Source organism: Pinus tabuliformis, chromosome 3_1 (assembly GCF_031772625.1).
Source record: "Pinus tabuliformis cultivar Carrire ecotype Pingquan chromosome 3_1, CPIR1, whole genome shotgun sequence".
In the NCBI taxonomy this organism is placed as follows: domain Eukaryota; kingdom Viridiplantae; phylum Streptophyta; class Pinopsida; order Pinales; family Pinaceae; genus Pinus; species Pinus tabuliformis.
Window position 1 is genome coordinate 212,223,269 of NC_142301.1, and position 27,727 is coordinate 212,250,995.

Genomic DNA, 27,727 nt, shown 5'->3' on the forward strand with positions numbered 1-27,727 from the left:
ACTAACATTTGCCAGTACTGCTACTCTTCGGGGATCTCGTAGCAAGGTCTAACCCAAGAATCTAGATACCTCGAGGATCCTGCCCCTCATCACCTGTAGTCCGTCTAACTACAACTCGATGTCTCCCCACTTCCGCTCAAGTGGTGTGTGTGCACTCATGGCACAGTCATCGTCTCTCTCCACTTCCTTCTCTGCCCTTGCTGGTGCAACCTTGGTCTCGGAGGCCTCTCCCTTGCTCTTCTTCCTTGGACACTGGGTCGCATAATGACCCAGTTCCCACAGTGGAAGCATTTGACCTTGGAGAGGTCCTTCTTTCGTTTCTCCCACTTTCCCTCAGATGCTAGGGCAGCATCCACCTCCTCCTCCTTGATTCTGATCCCCTTGCCGCTGCTTCCCGCCTTGCTTAGCCTTTTGATCTCTTCTTGGCAAAGAGCCGCTCACATTTCCTCCCAATCTGGAAGGGTCGCCCTGCCTAGTATGCTATGGAAAAACACCTCCTAGCCTTCAGAGACTGCGTTCAGGGTTGTTCTCACCATCAATTCTTGATCTGGCGTGGCCCCTATGGAAGTCAACTGATCCCGAATCTCCTTCAATCGTCCGAGGAAGGTGTCAATTTGTTCTCCCTTCTGCATTTGGTATGACCGCAACTGATTTTCTAGTAACATCCTTCTCTGCACAAAAGTATGCTGGTACAATTTCTTTAGGGCCTCCCACATCTCATTTGCCGTGTCCTTTTCGACAATAAGTCGTAATACCGTACTACATGGTCCTTGACCCCGTCAAGGATGATGATCTTGGCCCTCGCCATTGCCTCCTCGTACTTGTCGTTATCGGCTGGGTCAATTGGGATCGCTATTGTTCTCAAGGCGAAGTGCTTGACACGATTCATGTCTAGAACGGATAAGATTCTGACCTTCTAGACTACAAAGTTTGAGGCTCTGTCCAGCCTGTCCTGGTCTCTTACCCCATTCACTGCCATCTCACTGCTCCTCTACTTCCCTCCTGGAAGTTCTTGGTATGACTCCCTTTGAGCCTTGATTTCCCTACTGGAAACCCTTCTGCCAATGTTGAGATGCCCCCACTTCGATCGTTAGTGCAGCTGCACCACTGATCCGGATTTCTCGACTAGAAATCCTCAGTAGCAACTCCCTCCTCCTTGGCCTTGCCTTGTTAGGTACTGTTCTGACTATAGTACCCCACCAGCAACACTCTGTAACTTACACACAGCCTCCTAAACCCCAACAAACTGAAGGTTAGAGCTCCTAGGCTTTGCGCAATCAGGTACTGGCTGAAATACTCCCCTAGCCAACTGCGTCAACCCTCCTGGTCTCTGCGTGGCTCTGTGTGAGCTTTTTCTGCCATCCTCAGTCTCTACGCTAGCCTCTTCCTAGCTCAATCTTGATGACGCAGGCACTACATCACCCCTTCCTTGCTGTTACTTTGCTAGGAACAACTTTTGTCACTCGAGACAACTGTTTTCTACTGCTGTTGCTCTACTCGGCTAATGTCTTCAGTTCTCCTGTGATCTGCAACCACGCTCTGATACCATGTTGGAATTTCTAAGTCTAACTATTAGAAACCCTTCATGTACTTTATTGATTTATTCCTACCTACTTGTTCTGTTAATTAACAAGTTATTTACCATGTAAATACTAGAAATAAATACAAGTACGTGCTCAACACATTACAAATCATCAACTGAAGGAAACAAAACAAGCACACAAGTGACACCATTGTTTTTGGACCAATGTCCCCAGAAAAAACCAATGCGGGAAAACCGGTGTAGCTATCTGAGGGTTTTATTATTACGCAGTTTTTGAATACAATCTGGGTGCCAAAACCAGCTCACCCAACAGAGAATAATCTTGGCAGTAGTACCTCTCTACTCGGAAGCAGATATTTCGGCTGAGACCCTGGATGAACACTCCGACAACTCCCAGCTCCAATCTGCCCCACGAAAACCCCAGCGTTTGCCTCTAGGGACTGCGTCAGCGCTTCCTGGCCTTGTGTCAGCACAATAACCCCTGCATCAACCTCTAGAGGCACTGCATCACCCTCTAGAGCCTCTGCGTCACCCACGCTGGCTCTCTGAGGCACTGCACAGCTCCTGGCTACCTCTGCGTGGGGCCTAGCTGGCTCTGCGTGGCCTCTCGCTGGCTCTATGTCCCTCTCTCCCGCTTTTGCGCTGATCCTCCCGGTACTATCTCTCTGCCTCTCTGCTTTGGTATTCACTACACCTCGCTGTTGATCACTGATTCTATCTCTCTTAGCAAGCCCCGCTCTAGAGAATAGAATGACTGATCACTCTGGTGTGTTCTCCAAGTGATCCTCAAGCCTCCTTATATACTTTTCTCGTTGACAAATCAACGGCCGAGATTAAGTCCCTAATCAACAGCTAAGATTGACTCTGGCTTGATCCATGATTTTTGGACCCTTCTAACACAATTTTATATTAATACACATTAATATTTTATTTCCCTAAGTTTAGACTTAGGAACTCCATTAAAAATAATTATTTATTTTAATATCTCCCAAACTGTTTAGAATCTGCCCAAACCATTTCTTGGTATTGGAGATCTCATGTGCTTTAGCCTCTCCACCAATTTTCATGGCTAGAGCACATCCGATGCTACCCCAAATCAACACAGAAAGTTTCCAGGGGAAAGTCTCAGGTGTTTTCTCTCAGTTTCTCTGTACAATCATTCCTTGTAAAAGCGATTGTTGCTGAAGATTAATAAAACCCTCATCTGTTGCACCTGTTTTCCCACATTGGGTTTTTCCGGGGATAATTGTCCAAAAACAATGTTGATGTGATTGGTTCTTGTGTATGTATTTTCTTTGTATAATTATGTGATAACTACAATAGAATTTATTTTAATATTTGTTGAAAGGATTTCGTAAATAACTTATTGTGAAAAATAAGTAGGTGAAATAAATCAGTTGTTGCAATAGAATTTTGGGTTAGAAATTTTCACATTGTATCGGAGCAGAGATCCAGCAATAGGAGAGAAGAATCGACTATGGGTCAAGAGCATGATGTAGAGGCATCAACTCAAAGGGACTCACGCAGATTTCCAGAAGAAAGCACAAGGGACATGGATCATGATTATTCTATGTTAGCTTCCAGATTGGAAGAAGAAGTCGCTTGCCTAGCAAGATCTGCCTCCTCTGAGGTTTGGTATATAGATAGTGGAGCTTCCTGGCATATGATAAGAATTCGAGAATTTTTTTTCAAATTATTAGGAAGAAAGGATGAATTTTCAGATCACCATGGGAAATAAGGCAAAGTGTACCCCTGTAGGAAGAGGTACTGTAGTCTTTCAAACCGAAGTAGGAGAGCGGCTTCGAGCAACCAATGTGCTACATGTGCCAGGATTGGGGATGAACTTACTCTCCGTATCTCAACTTCAAAACAAGGGCTATGACGTTTTCTTCATTAAGGAGAAAGTATATGTCAAACACCCGAGTTGGAAAAGGAAGGCCCAGATTGGAATCAGAAGTAACAGGTTGTATAGATTACAGCTAGAATCTCCAATGGCACTGATAGGTAGCAATGGAGATAAAGATTTGAATGACCTATGGCACAGGAGAGTGGGACACTTACACCATGGGGCTCTGAGAATTCTCACGAAAACAGTATCAGGAGTTCCAGAACTAAGTACCGAACGAGATGATGTATGCAGAGGGTGCGCTCTAGGCAAGTATGCCAAAGCAGCGTTTTCTAGAAGTAACAATAGAGATAAGAGTGTTCTAGGATTGATACACTCAGACATCTACGGACCGATGTCCATAAAAGCTCTTAGTGGTGCCGAAGTGTCCATAAAAGCTGTTAGTGGTGCTGAATACTTCGACACCTTCATCGATGACCATTCCAGAAAGACTTGGATCTACTTTCTGAAAACCAAGGATGACGTTTTTGGACGATTCAAAGAGTTCAAGGCTCTAATGGAGAATCTGACACGAAAGAAGATAAAAGTGTTGCACTCAGACAATGGTGGAGAGTATGTTGACAAGGACTTCACTGATTTTTGCGCTAGGGAAGGCATCAAAAGGGAGTGGACAACTCCCTACAATCCGGAGCAGAATGGAGTAGTAGAAAGGAAAAACAGGACTATTGTGGAAGCAGCTAGGGCAATGTTGTATGATCAGGATATGCCCAAATTCCTGTGGGCAGAAGCATGCAGCACGACAGTTTATGTCCAGAACAGGACTCCACACAGGGCATTGGGCAAAATCACTCCAGAAAGGGTCTTCACCGGAAGACACCTGAAGTTAGTCATTTCAGGATATTTGGGAGTTTGGTGTATTGTCGTATACCCGAAGAAAAGAGAAAGAAATTAGATCAAACTGCTGAGAAAGGATATCTTGTGGGATATAGCGAGAATGCTAAGGCATATAGAGTCTATCTTCCAGGGAGTAGGAAGGTAGTAGTTCAGCGGGATGTAAAGTTCATTGAGGATAGAGCTTTCAAGAAATCCCAAGAAATGCCTTCCGAGGAGCAGTCAAAAGACGATCCGTTGGTCCAACCACTTCGACCAGCAAAAACTAGTATCAATAATTCTCCTAAAGGCAAAGCTTTAGAATAGGAGGAATCTAAGGAAGAGGAAGAGCTGATAGATTTACCCACTACCAGTGGAAGAACGAGCTGGGAACTCCGACAGATTGTACGAGATGCAGAGGACTTCATTGGTGCACCCAAGAATGATAAAAGAGAGCAAAGGCAGCCAGAGAGATTCCAGGCCCTAGTAGCTTAAGGTGGGGAACCTTCTAATTTTCAGGAGGTCGTTCAACATCAAGTATGGGTAAATGCTATGGTGGAGGAATACAGTTCTATAATGGTCAATGATGTCTGGGAAGTGGTACCTAGGTCTTAGGACAGGTCAGTGGTAGGTTCGAGATGGATCTACAAAGTCAAATATGCTGCAGACAGCAGTGTGGAGAAATACAAAGCTAGGTTTGTGGCTAAGGGGTATGCTCAGAAGGAAGGGATAGACTACGAAGAAACCTTCGCCCCAGAAGCTAGGTATACTTCTATTAGAACCGTGATATCCCTTGCAGCACGGATAGGTTGGGAGATTCACCAAATGGATGTCAAGACGACATTCTTGAACGGGGTGATAGAAGAGGAAGTATACATTGAACAACCAGAGGGTTTTGAGACACATGAGAAGAAATTTCATGTATGCAGATTAAATAAAGCCTTGTATGGGCTTAAACAGGCACCTAGAGCATGGTACGGTCGAATTGATGGCTACTTGCAGAAGATGGGGTTCATCAAGAGTGACACAGATCCTAATCTCTACTATCTTGTCATAGAGAATGAGCCTCTAATCCTGGTATTATATGTGGATGATCTTTCCCTGACAGGATGATCCAGGCTCATCAAAGACTGCAAGAAGAACCTAGCTACAGAATTCAACATGAAGGATTTGGGACAGATGCATTATTTCCTGGGGTTGGAAGTTTGGCAGCAGAAGGGTGAGATCTTCCTTGGACAAGGGAGATATGCTACAAAGATCTTAAAGAGATTCAAGATGCAGGACAGTAGACCTATGGCTACTCTAATGATCACCAACTAGAAGAAGATTGATGCATCAGAAAACAAAGACGTTGATCCCACCTTGTACAGGCAACTTATAGGTGTTGATTTGGGGTAGCATCGAATGTTATCTAGCCATGAAAATTGGTGGAGAGGCTAAAGCACATGAGATCTCGATGACTCATAAATGGTTTGGGCAGATTCTAACCTGTTTGGGAGATATTAAAATAATTAATATTTTTAATGGAGTTCGAAGTCTAAACTTAGGAAAAATAAAATATTAATGGGTATTAATATAAAACTCGATTAGAAGGTTCCAAAAGTCATGGATCAAGCCTAATCTAATCTCAGCCATTAATTAGAGATTTAATCTCAGCCATTGATGGACCAATGAGAAAAGTATAAGAGGAGGCTTGAGGGTCAATTGGAGAACACACCAGAGTGATCAGTCATTCATTTTGCTAGGGCGGGGTTGCTAAGCAAAAAGTGAATTAGTGATTAGTAGCGAGGGGCAGTGAGTACAAGGCAGAGAGGAAGGGACAATACTGGGAGACCAGCACAGAAGAAGAGGGAGCAAGAACAGTAGTCAATCCAGGCTACGCAGAGCCCAGTAGAGGCAGTGCAGAGCCCAGAGAGACTGCGTCAACCACGCAAAAGGGTAGAGGGAGTGACGCAGAGGTTGTGCAGTGCCTCAGAGGGCTGACGCAGAGAGCCCTGGGGCTGATGCAGGTCAGCAAGAGGCTGACACAGAGGCCAGAAGAGCCAGCGCTGAGCTTTAGTTGTGCCGGAGAGTTTTTCATGAGAGATGTTTTCTAAATACCTATTTCCAAATATAGAGGTATTGTTGCCGTGTATTTTTCTCTGTCCGGTGAGTCGGTTTAGGCACCCACTTGTACTCAGATAAATTGCATAATAATATAACCCTCTGAACAACTGCACCGATTTTTCCACATTGGGTTTTTCCGGGGACAATGGTCCAAAAATGTGAGTCGGTTTAGGCACCCAATTGTACTCAGATAAATTGCATAATAATATAACCCTCTGAACAACTGCACCGATTTTCCCACATTGGGTTTTTCCAGGGACAATGGTCCAAAAATAACAGTGTCACTGTGTGCTTGTTTTCTTTGAGTTGATGATCTGTAGATGTTGATACTATACTTGTGTTTCTTTTCAGTATGTACATAGTAAATAAATTAAGTAATTAAACAAGTAGGTGTGTTGTCGCACAGATTGTCTAGGCAGCGCGACAACGCTCAGATCGGGGTTGTCACCCTGATCCCTGATCTCTCCATTTAAGTCATCTTCCTAGGCTAAGGGGGGTAGACACTATGGGATAAAGGAAGACCAACTGGGTTGGGAGACACAACGAAGCAATTGAGCGCTTGATTAAAGCTTAGAGATAATTTGATTAAATTTTAAATACTTAAGACCAGTGCCTTCGCTAGATCAAGTAATTGGCTTGTTTCTGCATGAAAATAGAAATATGAACAATTCCTTTGACAATTGCTTGAAAATATTTACTGAAATGTCTAGCATATGATGAGCATTAAAACAAGCCCCGAGGGATAGCTCAAATGGTCGAGTTCCCGTTGATAGTACTCTCCCGGTTTGGGAAGTCACGGGTCAAATCTCCTCGGTTAGGCCCGATCTGGCGAACGGCAGTTCCCTTCGGGTGGAGCTGCCCCGATTATCTACGTGGACGTAGCGGCCCACCTCTGGTGCCCCGTGAACCACACAGAAAAAAAAAAAAAAAAAAAAAAAAAAAAAAAAAAAAAAAAAAAATGATGAGCATTAAAACAATCAAGCAATAATTGATTTCACGAGATTTAAGATATTCAAAAGATGCACAGAGCTCTAGCAATTAAATTTCAAAGGATCAAAATTCATTATTTAACCATGAAATTCAAATGCTAACCAGTTCATAAAATGATTCATCACTTTCAGATAGCTAATCTTCAAATAAAATTTATGTGCATTTAACTATATAAAAATGACAAATATTAATCACACATTAAAATTTTTAACCTTAGCGAAAAAGATACACCAAAATTGTAAATGTGACAAATCCTTGAGTGAATATGCCAAGACTAAATGTGACAAAATATTTCAAAAATTAACTTTTTTTATTTTTATTTTTTATAGAAAAATCTAAACCAAAATAAATCAAAACCCTAAGATTAACTTTTATGCATTTTTTTATGATTTTTTTTTAAATTTTTTTATTATTCATAAATTTAAAAATTTTCAAAATTTTATGCAAAAATTCTTTAACAAAACCAAATTTAAAATTGAAACTAACTTACCAAAGTAAAATGAAAATTAAATGAAACTTAGACTAAGCCAATCCTAAGACTAAAACCTAAGCTAAAAGAAATCAAAAATAAATCTAACACCTGACCATATATATATAACAAAAATGAAATTCTATAAAATCTAAATCCTAAATGAATAAAATTCAAATAAAAAAAAACAAAAGATACTAAACAAAAATGTGCATACGATTAACCCTAGCCAACTAAAGCATAAAAGCCAAATAAAATGAAACGAATCGAAATGTTAAAATGAACAAGCTATGCGTATGCAGGTCGACAGAGGTTTGGACTTGACGACGGAGAAAGAATAGCGTAAATTGTTTTGCAGGTTGAAGATATTGGAGAAATATGGCTGCGACAAGGGAAGGGATATGCGTGGAAGGGGCTAGATAGATAATGAGGAAGGGACGTAGGGATGGCCGCAGGTCGGTGAGAGAAGCTGAGGGTTCAGCTTTTGTTTGCAGGTTGCGTGGAAGCGTGGCTGGAGGAGATCCGCTGGTTGCAGAGGTACTTGACGAAGGTATAGGGAACCACAGCAAAGAGCAGGGACCCGAGGGCGATAGGCTGACAAAGGAGAGCAGATCGATGGGGAAGAGAGATGGTAGGTTTGAAGGGTTGAATGGCAGTTAATGAATTCGATGCTGGATGAAACGCAGAGCTGGAGGGGCATATTAAGCGGCTACGTGAGGATTCAACTGCAGTTTAGACGATGAGAGTTAGTGATGGGGAGCGGCGTAAGGAGAAGTGTAGGTAGCACGCAGTGTTGGGGGAAACGTGAAAATGGAGCAGGTTTTGGAGCAGCGTGGGAAGAACACAGGTATGTATGGAAGGGATTGGCAGCATTGAATGTGAGGAACGCGAGGAAGAGGGTAGACGCAGGCAGAGTGCTGCGTGGAGAATGCTTAGGAGATGAACGTAGGTTCTGAATGGTGAAATAATGGACGCTGCTTGATTTTGATGGCAGAGCTGCAGCTTGAAGGACGCAGATCTTGGGCAGCAGAGAAACTGAACTGGTGACCCAGAAACCCTTGAATAAATGGTTTTTCAGAAAACTTAATTAAAATCTAAAATCTTTCTGCTTCGGATTGCCTGATGAAAACCCCGCAAAATTTTCCAGCTATGAAGTAGATATTCCTGCCAAAACTGAACCTGAGGCTAGATCTTACCCTCCAGGGCCTAGATCTGGCTTCGGACAAAATGTTTTCTTCCGATCTGCAACCTGCAATAACAAAAACCGAACACCCAGAAATAAAATGTGCAAGAAACAAAACTAAAAACCCTAAAACTAGCTAAATAATTACAATATTCACAGTTTAAAAGCTCTAAATAGCTAGATTTGTCAGTATGCCACAAAAATATTTTCAAAATTTAAAATTTAACATGAGATGCTTCAGAAAACCCTTCATGCATTCACAAGAAAAATTCAAATGATAAGCCCAGCATCAAAACTGGCTGGGCTCTTCAGAAAATGTTTTTTCGGGAGTTCCCTGGTTCAGCCGAGAACTTCCCCAAATGTCCAATGATCTCAAAATCAAGATTTTCTTGCACAACTTACTTCAACCATTAACAAAGAGGGAGAAAACAATACTAAAATCCAGATCTAATGGAGATACCTGCCATCATATTTAGAAATTTAACTACTATTCAAACCCTAGTGACTAAACAAGATACCTGTGTTTAAAAATCATTCTTCATCAAGCTATCATCAATGGCTGAAATTAAATTTATGCACAGAAATAAAACATCTTACAACATTTCTAGGAGAGTAACACCAGCAAGATTTCAACCCCAAAGTCTTTCTTTATTGCACATGAAAAATGACTACAAGAGAGCTTTCTTTAGCACAAGAATCCCAAATCGAATGATCTCAAATGACCCCTGACACCGTATTTAAAGAAAAATTTCCCAACGGCTTGTTCAAGTGATCCATGTCAAAGTGATCTCGACCATCGATGAGGATCAAAATCTCTTTTAATCTCATTATCAAAAATTTTAAATGTTGAGGAAATTTCACATTTTAATATAAAATTTTAAAATTTCGCATTTATTTCCTCAAAACTTTGACTTATTATTATTTTATTATTTTATTTTATTTTATTTTATATTTTATATTTTTATTTATTATTATTTTTTTTTATATTTTATATTTTATTTTTTTATTTAAAGGGACCCTCGAACTTAGCCTTTGGAAAAATCACCTAGGACCTAGGACTTATGAGGGAATAAAACATTTTCTAACCCTCAAGACACTCTACATCATGATTTTTACATCTCAAGGGGGGAACCCATTTGACATAGACCCTCATAGACCACCCAGTTCTGCGACACAAATATAATCTAGCAGATCAAGTGATTTGTAATAACCTAACCAAATAGTTAGGATTATTCCCAAATCACTTTTACATAGACTCGACCTAGCACACTAGGAATCCCCTAAGATTCTAATGACAAAGTCCATTCCGGCTTTGGGGTTAGGCTGAAGGAAAACTCTGCTGATCATAGATCGGTGAGACAAAAAGCCTTCCGGAATGTAGATCATCACTAGAAAATTAGGTTTACCTAGGCAATTACATACATGATACAGATCTGCTAAGATTATTTACAATTTACACATGCAGACTGGGTTTACAACATAATATGATCGCGCTGATGATGATAGTCGAATGGCACGGACACGTTGATCAAGTGCTATCCCTTTTGCGTAAAAAGGGGGTGTACTGCTATGGGTAGTTGACACGTAGCGGTCAACATTTGGCTCTACTTGGGACACGTTGTTGCACTGTAGGAATGTGAGAATCCAGAATCTGCATCCACACAACACACAACAAAACATAAGTAGCATCCATCCAAAAAATCATCATATAACATTAAGCACAGGAAAGATATAAGCTCTTCATTTATTAACTATCTAGTAACATGAAAAGGTAAATCTAATCCTAAAACAGAAATGAAATGCTGAAAAGACAAGGAGTAGGGTTAGAAATACATAGGATGCCCCATGGCATCAGATGCATTCAATATAGTGTATATTAAGCATTTCCCTGCTTTCAGGCAAATTTGTCGGTTGCTTCTCGAATATGCCATGTCCAATCCTGCATACGGTAGGACTTTTTCCTATCCAAAAATCAAGTTGCTCGCGGCCATCTGATGCATCAAATCTTTTTCTCATTCTCTTTCTCTTGCGCTTTTTCTTCGTGGCAAGCTGTATCACTGATGATGTGGAACATTCTGCTTCGAAACTCTTAGATGAAGTATGTAAGATATGCATGACATGTCTTTCTTCATTCTGTATCTGCTCTGTCAAGGATGATGGATCAGTCTCACAGGTGTCATGAGTTATAACTTGATCTTCTATGACTGGTGGATTAACCGTGTGAGCATCAACCTGATTATTAATTTCCATTTTATCCAGGTCACCTTCAATTAGCCACTTTTCAATGGAACAAAGGACCTCATAATAAGATGGAGCTTGTTGCAGCAGATAATGAGGCTTCTGATCTATTGACATCTCCTTGTTTCTTTCATCCTCTGACTGATGCTGAAATTTCTGTACCTGTATCGTTATGGCATCCATCTGGCTAGAGTGTTCAACCTTCATAGTACTGATTTCCCTGGCATGGTCTTCCTCCATGGTCAATAACTTATTCTGAAGACATATCTGACTAGCTTCCATATCTTTTATTACTTTGTCGTCCTTTGCCTTTATGGTCATCAAGCAATGTTGCATAGAGTTTATCTCTTTCTTATGATTTTCTTGCATGGTAGCCAACTGATTATTATAATCGAATCTCATGATGGTCATTTCATCATCCATAGTTGACAACTTGTTCTGAATAGCACTTATTTCTTCCTGATAACTTGCTTCCATGGCAGTCACTTGATTTGAATGATTGAATTCCATGATCGTCATCTTTTCCTCTAAGCCTGATAACTTGCTTTGCATAAAATTAATTTCCCTGTCATGATTAGCTTTCATGGTCTCAATTTCCTTAGCATGCTGACTTTGCATGTCGGTTACGTGATCAGAGTGTTTAATTTTCATGATTTCCATCTCCTTATCACGTTTTTCCAGGTGGGTGCATAAAGTTCTCATATCATTGGCGTAATTAGTTACAAATTTTTCTTGATTGATCTCCATATTTTTTACCAGCCGCATTAGTTCTTCTATAATTTGCTTCTGATTTTCCCTTTCATTGTCGACACTGATTTTACAATTTGTCCCTGCTTTTCCACTATCATGGATTTGATCTGCAATGGTACAGGTGGATGGCACATTCTGATATGAAGAATTGTCTTGAAATATTTCATCAACAGTTGGACCCTTCATAAGATAACTTTCATTCTGCTGCACAATTTTAGGGGCACAAGGCAAGCTATCTTGATAACCATATCTATCTTTAAAATCATTGACAATGTCTTGTAAAGAAGTGAAAGAGTCTTCAGTGCAATTATTAAACCAATTCAAAGCATCACCCTCTAAAGAAAAGACAAATAGACGCATTTTGACATCTTCATGATTATACTGAGGAGGTCTACAATATATGAACATTATACGAGCAAACCTGCCTAGATGCTTTCTAACAGTGACTGAATCACCTCCCGAGAACAAAGGCAATTTAGAAATGGCCACTTTCGGAATATCATGGAAACATCAGTAAAATGACGCACGATAAACGAAAAATCCATGATGAATAACAAGGCACCAAATGGATGATAGAGAGAGATCTCTGCTCAAGAAATCAAGAGATGAAAGAAGTGGAGTCGCCACTTGAACATGAATCTAACTCTAAGATCCAAAGGGAAACAACAACCGGATATCAGAGAGGGCCTCTTGTCTAAGAATAAATGAAAAGAAAAGGAGTCGCCACCCAAACAAGAAACGAACCGAGATGTCCAAGTGCTAAAGGTATAGATGAAACGATTAATGAGATGATGAAAGATAGGGCGATGAAAAGATCAAATGATGCCAGGAAATGTTGGCCGTTTGACAGGCTAATGAATGGCGGAAAAGATGAGATGTGCCAAAAAATGTTGACTTTGCCGGCTCGAATGAGAGATGAGAAAGATGAAAGATGAATGATGAATGTCGAATAAACCAAGGACAGAAAAAAACTCTATCCCCGGCAACGGCGCCAAAAAATGTTGTCGCACAGATTGTCTAGGCAGCACGACAACGCTCAGATCGGGGGTTGTCACCCTGATCCCCAATCTCTCCGTTTAAGTTGTCTCCCTATGGGTAGACCCTATGGGATAAAGGAAGACCAACTGGGAACCAGCTGGGTTGGGAGACACAATGAAGCAATTGAGCACTTGATTAAATCTTAGAGATAATTTGATTAAATTTTAAATACTTAAGACCAGTGCCTTCGCTAGATCAAGTAATTGGTTTGCTACTGCATGAAAAATAGAAATATGAACAAATCCTTTGACAATTGCTTGAAAATATTTACTGAAATGTCTAGCATATAATGAGTATTAAAACAATCAAGCAATAATTAATTTCACCAGATGTAAGATATTCCAAATATGCACAGAGCTCTAGCAATTAAATTTCAAAGGATCAAAATTCATTATTTAACCATGAAATTCAAATGCTAACCAGTTCATGAAATGATTCATCACTTTTAGATAGCTAATCTTTAGATAAAATTTAAGTGCATTTAACTATATAAAAATGACAAATATTAATCCCACATCAAAATTTTTAACCTTAGCGAAAAAGATACACCAAAATTGTAAATGTGACAAATCCTTGAGTGAATATGCCAAGACTAAATGTGACCAAATATTTCAAATTTTTTTTTTTTAATTTATTTTTTTTATAGAAATAAACCAAAATAAATCAAAACCCTAAGATTAACTTTTATGCCTTTTTTTATTTTTTATGATTTTTTTTAATTTTTTATTATTCATAAATTTAAAATTTTTCAAAATTTTATGCAAAGATTCTTTAACAAAACCAAATTTAAAATTGAAACTAACTTACCAAAGTAAAATGAAAATTAAAATGAAACTTAGACTAAGCCAATCCTAAGACTAAAACCTAAGCTAAAAGAAATCAAAAATAAATCTAACACTTGACCATATATATATAACAAAAATGAAATTCTATAAAATCTAAATCCTAAATAAATAAAATTCAAATCAAAAAACAAAAGATACTAAACAAAAATGTGCATACGATTAACCCTAGCCAACTAAGGCATAAAATCCAAATAAAATGAAATGAATCGAAACGTTAAAATGAACAAGCTATGCGTATGTAGGTCGACAGAGGTTTGGACTTGACGACGGAGAAAGAGTAGCGTAAATTGTTTTGCAGGTCGAAGATATTGGAGAAATATGGTTGTGGAAAGGGAAGGGGTTAGATAGGTAATGAGGAAGGGATGCAGGGAGTGGATGGCCGCAGGTCGGTGAGAGAAGCTGAGGGTTCAACTTTTGTTTGCAGGTTGCGTGGAAGCGTGGCTAAAGGAGATCCACTAGTTGCAAAGCTACTTGACGGAGGTATAGGGAACCACAGCAAAGAGCAGGGATCTGAGGGCGGCTGACAGAGGAGAGTGGATTGATGGGGAAGAGAGTGGCAGGTTTGAAGGGTTGAATGGCATCTAATGAGTTCGATGGTGGATGAAACACAGCACTAGAGGGGCGTATTAAGGGGCTGCGTGAGGATTCAACTACAGTTTGGACGATGAGAGTTAGTGATGAGGAGCGACGCAAGGAGAAGTGTAGGTAGCACGCAGCGTTGGGGGAAACGTGAAAATGAAGTAGGTTTTGGAGCAGTGTGGGAAGGACGCAGGTATGTATGGAAGGCATTGGCAGCGTTGAATGTGAGGAACGCAGGAAGGAGGGTAGACGCAGGTAAAGTGTTGCGTGGAGAATGCTTAGGAGATGAACGCAGGTTCTAAATGGTGAAATAATGGACGCTGCTTGATTTTGGTGGTAGAGCTGCAGCTTGAAGGACGCAGATCTTGGGTAGTAGAGAAACTGAACTGGTGACCCAGAAACCCTTGAACAAATGGTTTTTCAGAAAACTTAATTAAAACCTAAAATCTTTCTTCTTTGGATTGCCTGATGAAAACCCGAAAAATTTTCCAGATATGAAGTAAATATTCCTGCCAAAACTGAACCTGAGGCCAGATCTTACCCTCCAGGGCCTAGATTTGGCTTCGGACAAAATGTTTTCTTTAGATCTGCAACCTGCAATAACAAAAACCGAACGCCCAGAAATAAAATGTGCAAGAAACAAAACTAAAAACCCTAAAACCAGCTAAATAATTACAGTATTTAGAGTTTAAAGGCTCTAAATAGCCAAATTTATTAGTATGCCACAGAAATATTTTTAGAATTTTAAATTTAACATGAGATGCTTCAGAAAACCCTTCATACATTCACAAGAAAAATTCAAATGATAAGCCCGAGATCAAAACTGGCTGGGCTCTTCAGAAAATGCTTTTTTGGGAGTTGGTTGGTTCAGCCGAGAACTTCCCCAAACGCCCGATGATCTCGAAATCAAGATTTTCCTGCACAACTTACTTCAACCATTAACAAAGAGGGACAAAACGATACTAAAATCCAGATCTAATGGAGATACCTACCGTCATATTCATAAATTTAACTACCATTCAAACCCTAGTGACTAAACAAGATACCTGTGTTTAAAATCACTCTTCATCAAGCTATCATCGATGCCTGAAATTAAATTTATGCACAGAAATAAAACATCTTACAGCATTTCCAAGAGAGTAACACCAACAAGATTTCAACCCCAAAGTTTTTCTTTATTGCACATGAAAAATAACTACAAGAGAGCTTTCTTTAGCACAAGACTCCCAGATCGAATGATCTCAAATGACCCCTGACACCCTATTTAAAGAAAAATTTCCCAATGGCTAGTTCGAGTGATCCATGTCAAAGTGATCTCGACCGTCGATGAGGATCAAAATCTCCTTTAATCTCATCCGTCGAAAATTTTAAATGTTGAGGAAATTTCACATTTTAATATAAAAATTTAAAATTTTGCATTTATTTTCTCAAAACTTTGACTTATTATTATTTTATTATTTTATTTCATTTTTTCCTTTTTTTATTATTATTTTTTTCTTATTTTTATATTTTTATTTATTTTTTTATTTAAAGGGACCCTCGAACTTAGCCTTTGGAAAAATCACCTAGGACATAGGACTTATGAGGGGATAAAACATTTTCTAATCCTCAAGACACTTTACATCATGATTTTTACATCTTTAAATCTCAAGGGGGGGAAAACCCATTTGACATAGACCCTCATAGACCACCCAGTTCTACGACACAAATATAATCTAGCAGATAAAGTGATTTGTAATAACCTAACCAAATAGTTAGGACTATTCCCAAATCACTTTTACATAGACTCGACCTAGCACACTAGGACTCCCCTAAGATTCTAATGACAAAGTCCATTCTGGCTTTGGGGTTAGGCTTGAAGGAAAACTCTGCCGATCATGGATCAGTGAGACAAAAAACCTTCCGGAATGTAGATCATCACTAGAAAATTAGGTTTACATAGGCAATTACATACATGATACAGATCTGCAAAGATTATTTACAGTTTACACATGCAGACTGGGTTTACAACATAACATGATCGGGCTGATGATGATAGTCGAATGGCATGGACACATTGATCAGGTGCTATCCATTTTGCGTAAAAAGGGGGTGTACTGCTGTGGGTAGTTGACACGTAGTGGTCAACAAGGTGAAATAAACCAAATAGTATAGGAAGAATTCCTAACGGGTTAGACTTAGAAATTCCAACAATAGGGTCCCTGATGTATCTGGTTAATACCAAGCCAGAGATTTGTTATGTTGTCAACACCCTCAATCAATTCATGGTGGAACCCAAGAGGGTGCACTGGGAAGCAGCCAAACATGTTCTCAGATATATACAAGGAACAATCAAGCATGGACTATTATACACCCAAGGAAATGACATCAGGCTGAGTGGGTTCACTGACGAAGATTGGACTGGAAGTCCAGTGGATCGGAAAAGTAAAACTGGGTACTGTTTTAACATTAGATTAGGAATAACCACCTGGTGTAGTACAAAACAGAAATCCGTGGCTTTGAGCTCAGCTGAAGCAAAATATATGGCAGCTAGCACAACTTCGTGCGAAGCCATATGGCTTTGGAATTTTCTTATGAATCTATTCAGGAGAAGGATGGAAGTGACCGTGATTTTGTGTGATAATCAGACTGCATCAAACTCTCTGAAAATCCATTGTTTCATGATCGGTCGAAGAACATTGATATCGAGAGTCACTTTATCAGAGACTGTGTCCAACGAGGGGCAGTACAGTTGAGGTACACTCCTATAGGAGAACAGGTGGTAGACATCCTCACCAAGGCTCTAGGAAGAACAAAGTTTGTTTATTTTAGGGAGAAGATGGGAATGGTGAAGAATCCATTTTAGTAGCAGAAATGGATAGGTATCAGAAGTTGCAGTGCAACAGTTAGCAATGGCAGTGCTATGGGCAACATGATGCAGCATGTTGAGAGGTAGCTAAAGTACAAGTGTAGCAGGGGCAGTAGCAGTGTCATGGGTAGCTGTACAGGAAGCAACAGTGCAATAGATGTGAGGCAACAAGCCTAGCATCAGCACAGAGGATTGATGTGGAGGATCAGTGTGATGCTTCTGTGGTGAAGCATTGTTAGAGCACATTCTTTGCTAAGAGGGAGTGTTGATTTTGGATAGCATTAGATGTGCTCTAGCCTTGAAATTTGGTGGAGAGACTAAGGCACATGAGATCTCCAAGACCCAGAAATCGTTTGGAGAAATTCCACCCAAATGAGGAGTTATTAAAATAATTAATATTTTTAATGGGTTCCTAAGTCTAAACTCACGAAAATTAAAATATTAATGGGTATTAATAAAGATAAGGGTGAGAAGCTTCTAAGAGACAAGGACCAAGTTTGTTTTAATCTTAGCCGTTGATTAGAGACTTAATCTTGGCCGTTGATTCATCAACAGGAAAAGTATAAGAGATGACTTGAGGATCATTTGGAGAAAGACCGGCAAATACTCAGTATTTCAAGGAAATCGATTCTCAAAGAGAAGGAGATCGATTTCAGAGGGAGAGTTGCAGGGTGGAGGAAGAGGAGGGCATCAGGAGCAGTCAGTGAATGAGGAGGAGGTGACACAGGGACATTGAGAGACAGTGCAGAGGGAGACGCAGCCCTCACGCAGGGTAACGAAGAGGGATGTAGAGCCACACAGAGTGATGCAGAAGTGGGAGAAGGGTCTCCAACGTGTCAGAAAGTTTCCAGGGGAAAGTCTCGAAGTGTTTTACCTCAGTTTATCCGTAAAATCATTCCTTGTAAAAGCCATTGTTGTTGAAGATTAATAAAACCCTCATTTGCTACACTGTTTTTCCCACATTGGGTGTTTCCGGGGACAATTGTCCAAAAACAACTGTGTTGATGTGACTGGTTCTTGTGTATGTATTTTCTCTGTCTCATTATGCAATAATTGCAGTAGAATTTATTTTAATATTTGCTTAAAGGATTTCGTAAATAACTTCTTGTGGAGAATAAGTAGGTGAAATAAATCAGTTTCTGCAGTGGAATTTCAGGTTAGAAATTTTCACAGTTTACAAATCAGCAATTGTCTAAAAATTTGTGCCAATATCCAAGTCAAAAATACCATTCGAACTTGGTCAAAACATATGCAGGTCAATGTTGATCAAACCAACCAAAAAATCAGAAATTCATCACTGGTCAACTCGCCCTGGTCAAACAGGCCTGTGATCAAACTTCAGCCTTGTGGTCTGCGGTCAACAGTCTGCACAAGCAGCCCTCTTGTGGTCAAACCTGCAGTCAGCCTAGCGTCAAATTCAGTCAATTCCCTCCAGTCAAAATCTGGTCAAACTTCTGTGGTCAAGCTCAGTTGTCTTCTCACATGTGGCCAAGAGAGAGACTAAAAAAATAGGAAGGACAATCTCCAAAACAGATTTCATCTTGCTCAGACATCCTCTTCGTTGGTGGTGAAATGTGCACCACAATACCTTATTTATACATGTCAAATGGGGTGTGAAATCCCAAGGGGCACATCCCTTCACTAGCTAGCCAACTTGACTTTCCTGGACCGACTTGATTTAATAAAAAATAAAATTTACATATTTTATTTAGGCCGACTTTAAGACTTCTTAGCCATGCGGGAAAACCTACCGATGCTACACAAAAATCAACAAGCACTCCCACAAAGCCATAGACAAGTAGACCTGCTCAATATACTGCTTACATGAGGAGGAGAAAAAACACCAGCATACAGTATAGTGGCAACTGAAGAGCTCCTCCTCCCACTCCTATCATTATTGAAAAAACCCCTAGCCCAAAAAAAGAAGAGCTTCAGCATGTAAAGGATCAGAATTTAAAGGCACCAGTGGTACAAAATATATAAATACAAACATATTTTGAGGAAATGAGGCAGCAAATACAATCAGAGAGGCAAGATGCTTAGCTACAGGAACAAGTTTCCCTGATACAAGAACAGCCAGCATAATTACAAAAGATTGAAAGGATAGCAAAGCAACCAACTCCAAGGAGATCCACCTCCTTTTATCCTTGGATTGAGGCAGGAAAAACACTTCCTGTGCCCCTAGCACCACAGCTATTCCTCGCAGTAAAGCAGGAGAAAGTTGAGACTCACCAACGGAAGAGGATTGCCCAATCTAAAGGTGTCAATGATATCACCAAGATGGAAGATGAGATGAAGAGAATGAGGGAAGAAATGGCACCCCTGAGGTTTGATGAAACAAATAGAAGGGAGCACCTAGAGAAAGAGAACAAGCAGCTGAAAAACCAATTGCATCGAACACAAAGATTGCTACAAGAAAGGGACACTGAAGTTGCAACCTTGGAAACAACTTTGGGCACCATGGCACACCTCTCTTTAGAGGCAGTTAATTGCAAGCAACCCTCAAAGGCCTACTACTTAGTCATGAAAGAGCAATGGTGCTAGTTTCAGACAAACATGCTTGCACAAAAAAGGGTTCTCCCTCTGCAAGAAGTCAGGGACTTCATTGACTTCCTGCTTACAATGCAGTATAGAAGATAAGGCCAAGGTTGCTGAATTTTACCTTCACAACCTTGTGCTTCCAAATCTTACCATATAGGACCCAATCCATATTTGGGAGATGCACAGTTATTGGCCTTAGCATCTTGGCTAAGGACTGAGGAGGTCAAAGATGAAGAAGTAAAGAGGACCATGGATGGAGAGCTAAAGGAGCCAATTCAGATTAGAACAAAACACCCAAATCCATCCATCCTCCCTCCACTCATGCACTCCTAGCAGAGGATCCTAAAGTAGTGGATATTTACAAACAAAGGCAAGTGGAGGCCATCCTCAACTTTGAAGATACTTTCAGGTTGTTGGGAGAATAAAGCTCACAGGTTTGCCAAAGGAAATGGTAAGCACTGACTCACAGCATGAGAATTAGAGAATATCATTCCCCCGACAGATTACAAGCTGCACTTGCCAAGACTCCATCATATAAGAGGATCATTCAGAGGCTTGGGGTCCAATGGATTGGACTTGTTGAACCTAAAACTCTATAATTTTGTTGTTGTTAGAATAATTGAGAGAGCATGTTTTGAATATCAAGAATTAAGGATATCTTGGGGTTTCATTCAAGGCTTGTCTTTCATGTGTAGCTGAATATTTTGGTTCTTCGAGCTTGAAGTGGTGTGAATTGTTTTACATAGCAAAGGCTGGTGACTTGATTCATTTCAAAAGTATAGTTGCCACTTGGAAGGATTGTAGTGTGGTAACACATCTTTTGTCATTTTCCACGGTTAGTTTTGGGGCTAATAATTTGCACGATATATATGAGGAACAGTTGCAAGCCTGTTAATTCCAATTCTAGGGTATGTTTAAGTTCCAAGTTGAAGGACTATCCTTTGGAGCCCAACCTTGTGAAATTTCTGCATATTTTTCCAACAATATTAAGATGGACCCACTGAGCTTCCATGCCTCATTTCCTTCTCTAATTACATAGGAAAAGTAAGCCCTCTTAGATAGTTATTGACCCATTAGCCCTAAGATTTTATTTGGCACTGGTTTCTCCCTTCAATCATCATACAAAAATTTAAAAAAAATACTATTTTCTTTTTTTATGAAAATCTAACATAAATTCCTGAATATCTTTTACTGAATTTCAAATTCAAGTCTAGTCATTTTGCATAGCTAGAAATCATTTCTTAGACTTGTTTCATTTGGATCACAATTCTGGAATTTATTCTTCATTCATAAAAGACTAATTGTAATTAATCCTAGTTGTTACCTTCATTTTATATCTTTCGCTGGAGTTATCGGTTAATTAGGCCAATCTAGGATTTACATTTGCATATAAGAAATCAGATTTGCAAGTCAACTTAATGAGCTTAATTTCACATCAATTGGATATGTTAAACAAGTGGTTTTAACTTTTAACTTTTAACCACTTGTTCAAATCCTGGAAATTACCCTTATCATAAAATGAAATTTGACTCATAGATCCATAAAATTATAGATCAGTTTACTGAAGTTGGATCTAATTGATGTATGTATGGTTTTATAAACACTGGAATTGACTACTATGAAACATTACATCTAAAATTTCTGGAGGTGTTGAATCCTTTTACTATCAAGGTTATATCTCATACTGGATTTAGCTAATTTGTATTTCATAAAGTAAGCTTTTGCATCATATAATTATCATCATTAAGATTTACTTGCTAAGTTTTGAGCTCTCTTGAATAAGTAAATATGATAATGATCTTCATAACATATTTAGGGATAGTCCCCTTGGCCTTTAGAGAGTTGGCCAAAAGTGAAGACGATGACTATGCTAAAGTGATAGCGGTACTTGTCTGAAGGTTACCTCAAGATTGCATCTGCGGATTAGGCCTTTTTTGACTAAGATGTGAATTAAAGAGGTGGCAAGCCACAAGCACATAAAGTTGTAGATCAATTGGTATTACAGAAGTTCAAGTTTCTTCAGAATAGCCTCAAGAAGAGCAATTCATGTTCTTGGGGTAAAGTAACTAAGTAAAGATGGTTGATGGTATACACTAGAACCTAGTACAAGGTGGAGGGACAAAAACTAGATGACATGGTAATAGCCTGTAATAGAAGGTCTCGAAGATGTAATTCAAATTTCAGACGTGGAAGAACCCTACCCTCCCAGGAAAGGATGTTAGCTCAGTTAGAAGAATGCTTGGGGAACTCCAAATTGTAATCAAAGAGAAGATAAAAGTCCGCAATCAAATGGTCGTTTTCATGTCTCTTCAACAATATCATGTAAGCGTGCTTAGTAATAACCCCACTTCTACTATCATCTGAATTCCTTCTGATTAAGCTAAAAGAACAAGTGTCATTCCCATTACTTCAGAATACACACTAACAAATATTCGTTTTACACAACAAGATCAGTTTAAATGGGAAGCAAGGCAGAAAAAAAATGCTTTCCATTGAAGTATGGATTCCATAAAACTGGATATCCTTGAGAGTTAATAGATGTATTATATATACCAAGGGTTAACAAAACCACAAAAGGTCTCATTTTCTTGGTTAAAAATAATATTACATACCCTGTTGAGGTGGGAATGTTTTACTAAATACTGTAGCGATTGTTTGCTGTGAGAATAAACATTATTCACTTGAATCATAAGCATTTACAAGTTCTAAAGGCCTATTCAAAACTTGAAAATTGTCAAAACTTCAAGTGGATGACAATCGTGGAACATGTCAACCTAGTAAATAGGTGTAAGAGAAGAAAAACAGCAAAGCAATGAGAACAAGGAAGAAAGATGAGACCCTGAAAGCACATGGAATAATGCATGGGATGATAGAGCACACATGTTCTGTGGATAAGACCAAATGGAGAATGCCTCTGAAATCATAGGTCATAAAAAAATAGAGTAGCTAAGGGGAGCCTATCATGACTGAACTGAAACTAAAAGTTGATGGGAACAGTAGTGAAAGAAACATAACCAAAAATAGGGAACTTTTAGGCCTATATGTTTTCCTCGAAGAATTAAATAAACAGTTCATTTTCACTTCCTGAAGGAACCTCTGCCAAAGGATATTTGAAAGCAATAACCTTTATCAAGAGACTGATTATAGAAGCAATGGAAATCCATGACAAGGCCAATGGTCTCTGTTGTCTTACCTGTTTGGCAATGGAGCTGTAAAGGCCATTATGGACGGAAGATGATGGAAGACACCAGCCATAAACTCTTCCCCAATTGTGGACATACCATTCTTAGTAATTGACCCATCTTCAGCCATAAACTTGTTCTTGCCGTTTTGCCATAAACTTAAATGTACATGGCATCCTGAACCAAGGTCATTTGAAGCATACCTGGCACAAGTCATACATGAAGTTTTATGACATGAGAAAACAAGCTATTGACCTAGAATCATTGATTATTTTTTCTAAGCACAGAGTAAAGTTTGTAAAGAGACATTTTTCCTAACACAAAGTGCATGACGATTGCCAACAATATTCAATGATTTAAAGATTTATAAACATCCTTCGTCTAATATCCCAAATACACATAGATAAGAGACTGAATGTAAACATAGGGTCTGTCACTGAAATAGAAGAAATTGTAAAGAACGAACTTCAGTTTCAGACTGTTGATATAAAATATTACTAATAGTAGGAAGGATGAAATATAACCTATTTAATGCTACAACAGCCCCATTAGGTCTCAGAAATGTGTATTGCCCTTCATTTTGGATATTATCTCAAGATTAGCTTGTGAGCCAAGGCCACAAACTTACACTAAGATGTTCCTAAAACACTACCTACATTATCCTGGTAGGCTAGCTTAGGCGATTTAGTGCTATGAATTACATGCAGGAGGTCTCGAGAATTGCTGCCTCTGCAAGGTACTTGATGTTTTGGGCTTTGCTGCCGCAAAATCTAGCAGGCCTTGGAGAGGGGTACCATACAAGGCTATCACTAGAATAAGTAACAATGATGGGGTGATTTCCCACTGTCACCACAACCAAAACCACCTACTCTTTATGGATTTTCACTAATGGGAGGAGTCCTAGTATGTACATAGGTCACCTAATAGGTATTCTAAATTTAAAGGTGTAAGGTGACGAGGAGGCCTCCAAGGGAAAAACACAATTTAGGCACAAGGTGCGAAATTTCATTGAAATTACAGCAACTAGAATTTATTCTCCTAACTAATTCGCAATCTAATTGTTTAGGGAAATTAACGAATAAATCACACTGCAATTCTTCACAAAATAAATACGTTCCGGTAGTAAACAAAGAACTGGAAATAGATGCACACACAATAAAAATGGCACCAACATTTTTGGACTGAAAAGTCCCAGGAAAAAACCCGAAGGGAAAACCGGTGCAGCAGATGAGGGTTTATTTTGTTATTATGCAGCGAATTCTGAGAATACAATAATCTGGATGCCCAACTGGCAATCCTCTAACAAATACATTGGAAAAATATCTGGGAGATAATTTTCTCCCTCTGCAAATCAACTCACCCTCTGGCATACTCGCACTCTGCCAAAAATGTGCACTGCTGGCCTGGAATAACTCACACTGCCTGCAAACTGGCTCCAAGTGAGCCATCTTGCCTCCCTCTACCCATGGAAAATATTTTCTCTACCTTCCAGATCATCTTCTGGCCTCTGACAACTGAAACGACCACTTTCCAGCGACTCGCATTAGAGTTTCTACCTGCTCACACTGGCTCCTGCAAACCTCTTTGCAGATAATTCGACCTCCCTTCTTCTATCAATCTGGCACTAGAGAAACACTAGAAAACCCAAAATCCTTTTCCTAAAGTTTTTGCTACTCCCTCTCTCTGATGCTCTCCCTCTGGCTCGAACTCTTCCCTCACTGAATCACTGTGCACTGGGTAGCTCAATCTGCCTTGGCTAACACGCTTTCCTCTTGTGTCTTTCTCCATCCCATCGACTTGCTTTTATAATCTCTCACTGGAGCATCAACGACCAAGATCTAATCGTGATTAATGGCAAAGATCATCTTAGACTTGATCCAAGTCATTTTATGGAAGTCTCTAGAGCATAAGTTGATCTCCTCAATTAATTCCCATAAATTAATCAATTTTCCTAAGTTAGACCTAAGCATTGTTAATTATTGATGAATTACTTTAATTAAGTAGTCTCTAGATGTTTTCTCTTGAAACCTTTTCTTGGTTTTGGAGATATTGTGTTCCTTAGACTCTTAAACAGAAATCGAGACTAGAACACATGTCTAATGCTACCATACTATCCAAAATATAACAGTCACTCTTAGTGAGGAAGATGTTCTCTTCCCAAAATCTGTCGCTGGACTGACCACGCTGCTAATGTTTGACATCTGTTACAACTTTCTCACTGATATGACTCCTATCACTGGAAATCACTGTGAAGAGCCCTCTCTAGAAAACTTTGTCTATCAACACTCCACATACTCTGATCTACCTCACACTGCTACTGCTACTGCTCTACTGCCAATACTGCACTACTGTTGCAACTACTGCAATAGTGACTCTGGAAACTCTTTTTCACTTAGGTTGGAACTGATCCTGCAACCTACAACTGTATTGATTTGGGGTAGCATCGGATGTGTTCTCGGCCTCAAATTTTGCAGGGAGGCTTAGGCACATGTATTCCAAAGAACCCAGAAAGCGTTTTGGGAAATTCCACCCAAAGACAATTTTATTAAAATAATTAATATTTTAATGGAGTTCCTAAGTCTAAACATAGGAAAATTAAAATATTAATGGGTATTAATCTAATTGTGGGTGTAACTTCAAGAAGAAGACGGAGATCAAGCCAAAACGATCTGAGCCTATGATTAGGAGTTAATCTAGGCCATTGTTTGTGTTGATTTGGGGTAGCATCATATGTGCTCTAGCCATGAAAATTGGTGGAAAGGCTAAAGCACATGAGATCTCCAATACCCAGAAATTGTTTGGGCAGATTATAAATAGTTTGGGAGATATCAAAATAATTAATATTTTTAATAGAGTCCCTAAGTCTAAACTTAGAGAAAATAAAATATTAATGTGAATTAATATAAAACTGTGTTAGAAGGGTCCAAAAGTCATGGACCAAGCCAAAGTTAATCTTAGTCGTTGATTAGGGACTTAATCTCAGCCGTTGAATTGTCAACGAGAAAATTATAAGAGGATTCTTGAGGGTCACTTGGAGAACACACCGAGTTGATCAAGATTTCGATTTTCTGGGGCAGGGTTTGTTGAGGAAGTCGAAAGAGTGATCAAAGTTGCAGCTGAAGGGCAATGAATACAAAACCAAAGAGGCAAAGATAGTACCAGGAGGATCAGCGCAGAAGCCGGGAGAGAGGGACGCAAAGCCAGCCAGAGGTTCACGCAGAGCCAATCAGGGCTCACGCAAAGGCAGCCAGGAGCTGCACAGTGCCTCAGAGAGCTAGCGTGGGTGACACAGAGGCTCTAAGGGCTGACGCAATGCCTCCAGAGGCTAACGCGAGACGAGCTAGGGTGATGCTGGGCAGACGCTGGGCCAGAAAGGGTTGACACAGTCCCTAGAGGCTGAAGTTGGGGTTTTTGTGGAGCAGATTGGAGTTGGGAGCTATCAGAGAGTTTATTCGGGGTTTCAGCCGGAACATCTGTCTTTGACTGAGAGGTACTACTACTGAGATTATTCTCTATTGGGTGAGCCAGTTTTGGCACCTAGATTGTATTCTGAAACTGCTTAATAATAAAAACCCTCAGATAGTTGCACTGGTTTTCCCGCATTGGGTTTTTGCGGGGACATTGGTCCAAAAACAACGATGTCACTTGTGTGCTTGTTTTGCTTCCTTCAGTTAATGATCTGTAACGTGTTGAGCATGTACTTGTACTTATTTTCAATATTTACACGGTAAATAACTTGTCAATTAATCAGAACAAGTAGGCAGAAATAAATCAGAAAAGTACATGAAGGATTTCTAACAGTTAGACTTAGAAATTCCAACATGGTATCAGAGCGTGGTTGCAGATCACAGGAGAATTGAGGGCATCAGTCGAGCAGAGCAGCAACAGCAGAAAACAGTTGTCCCGAGTGACAGAAGTTGTTCCTAGCAGAGAAACAGCAAGGAAGGGGTGACGTAGTGCCCGCGTCATCAAGTTTGAGTCAGGAAGAGGATCAGCGCAGTGGCAGAAGGGAGCAAGACTCGACCTACGCAGTGCCCGGTCATCTTTCTTAGTCAGGAAGGATTGATGCCCGTGGCCATGAGGTGCAGATTTTGCTGGTGTCGAGATTACGCAGAGCCTAGAAGCTTTAACCTTCAGTTTGTTGGAGCTTAGGAGGCTGTGGGTAAGTTACATAGTGAAATTGGTGGGGTACTATAGTCAGAACAATACCTAACAGGGCCAGACTTAGGAGGAGGGAGTTGCTACCCAGGATTTCTAGCCAAGAAATCTGGATCAGTAGTGCAGTTGCACTAACAATCGAAGTGGGAGCATCTTGACATTGGCAGAAGGGTTTTCAGGAGGAAAATCGAGGCTCAAAGGGAGTCACACCAAGAACTTCCAGGAGGGAAGTAGAGGAGCAACAAAATGGTAGTGAACGGGGTAAGAGACCAGGACAGACTCGACGGAGCCTCAAACTTCGTAGTCTGGAAGGCAAAAATCTTATCTGTTCTAGACAGGAACCGTCTCAAGCAATTCGACTTGAGGACAATAGCAATCCCAGTTGACCCAGTTGATAACGATAGGTATGAGGATGCAATGAAGAGGGCCAAGAGCATCATCCTTGATGGGGTCAAGGACCATGTAGTACCACATATTGCCGAGAAGAATAAGGCAAATGAGATTTGGAAGGCCCTAACAAAGTTGTATCAACAACTTCTGT

The 27,727-nt window shown here is 39.9% G+C and overlaps 1 protein-coding gene across 1 annotated transcript in view; it reads right to left on the minus strand.

Annotated features, from left to right (window-relative positions):
- The window catches only part of LOC149186540 (protein fluG-like), a 323,927-nt gene that overhangs the window by 32,268 nt on the left and 263,932 nt on the right, over positions 1 to 27,727 (minus strand). Inside the window, exon 15 of the mRNA XM_089412631.1 lies at positions 23,040 to 23,231. Within this exon, the coding sequence (XP_089268757.1) occupies positions 23,040 to 23,231 (192 nt within the window). The remainder of the gene's footprint in view (positions 1 to 23,039; positions 23,232 to 27,727) is intronic.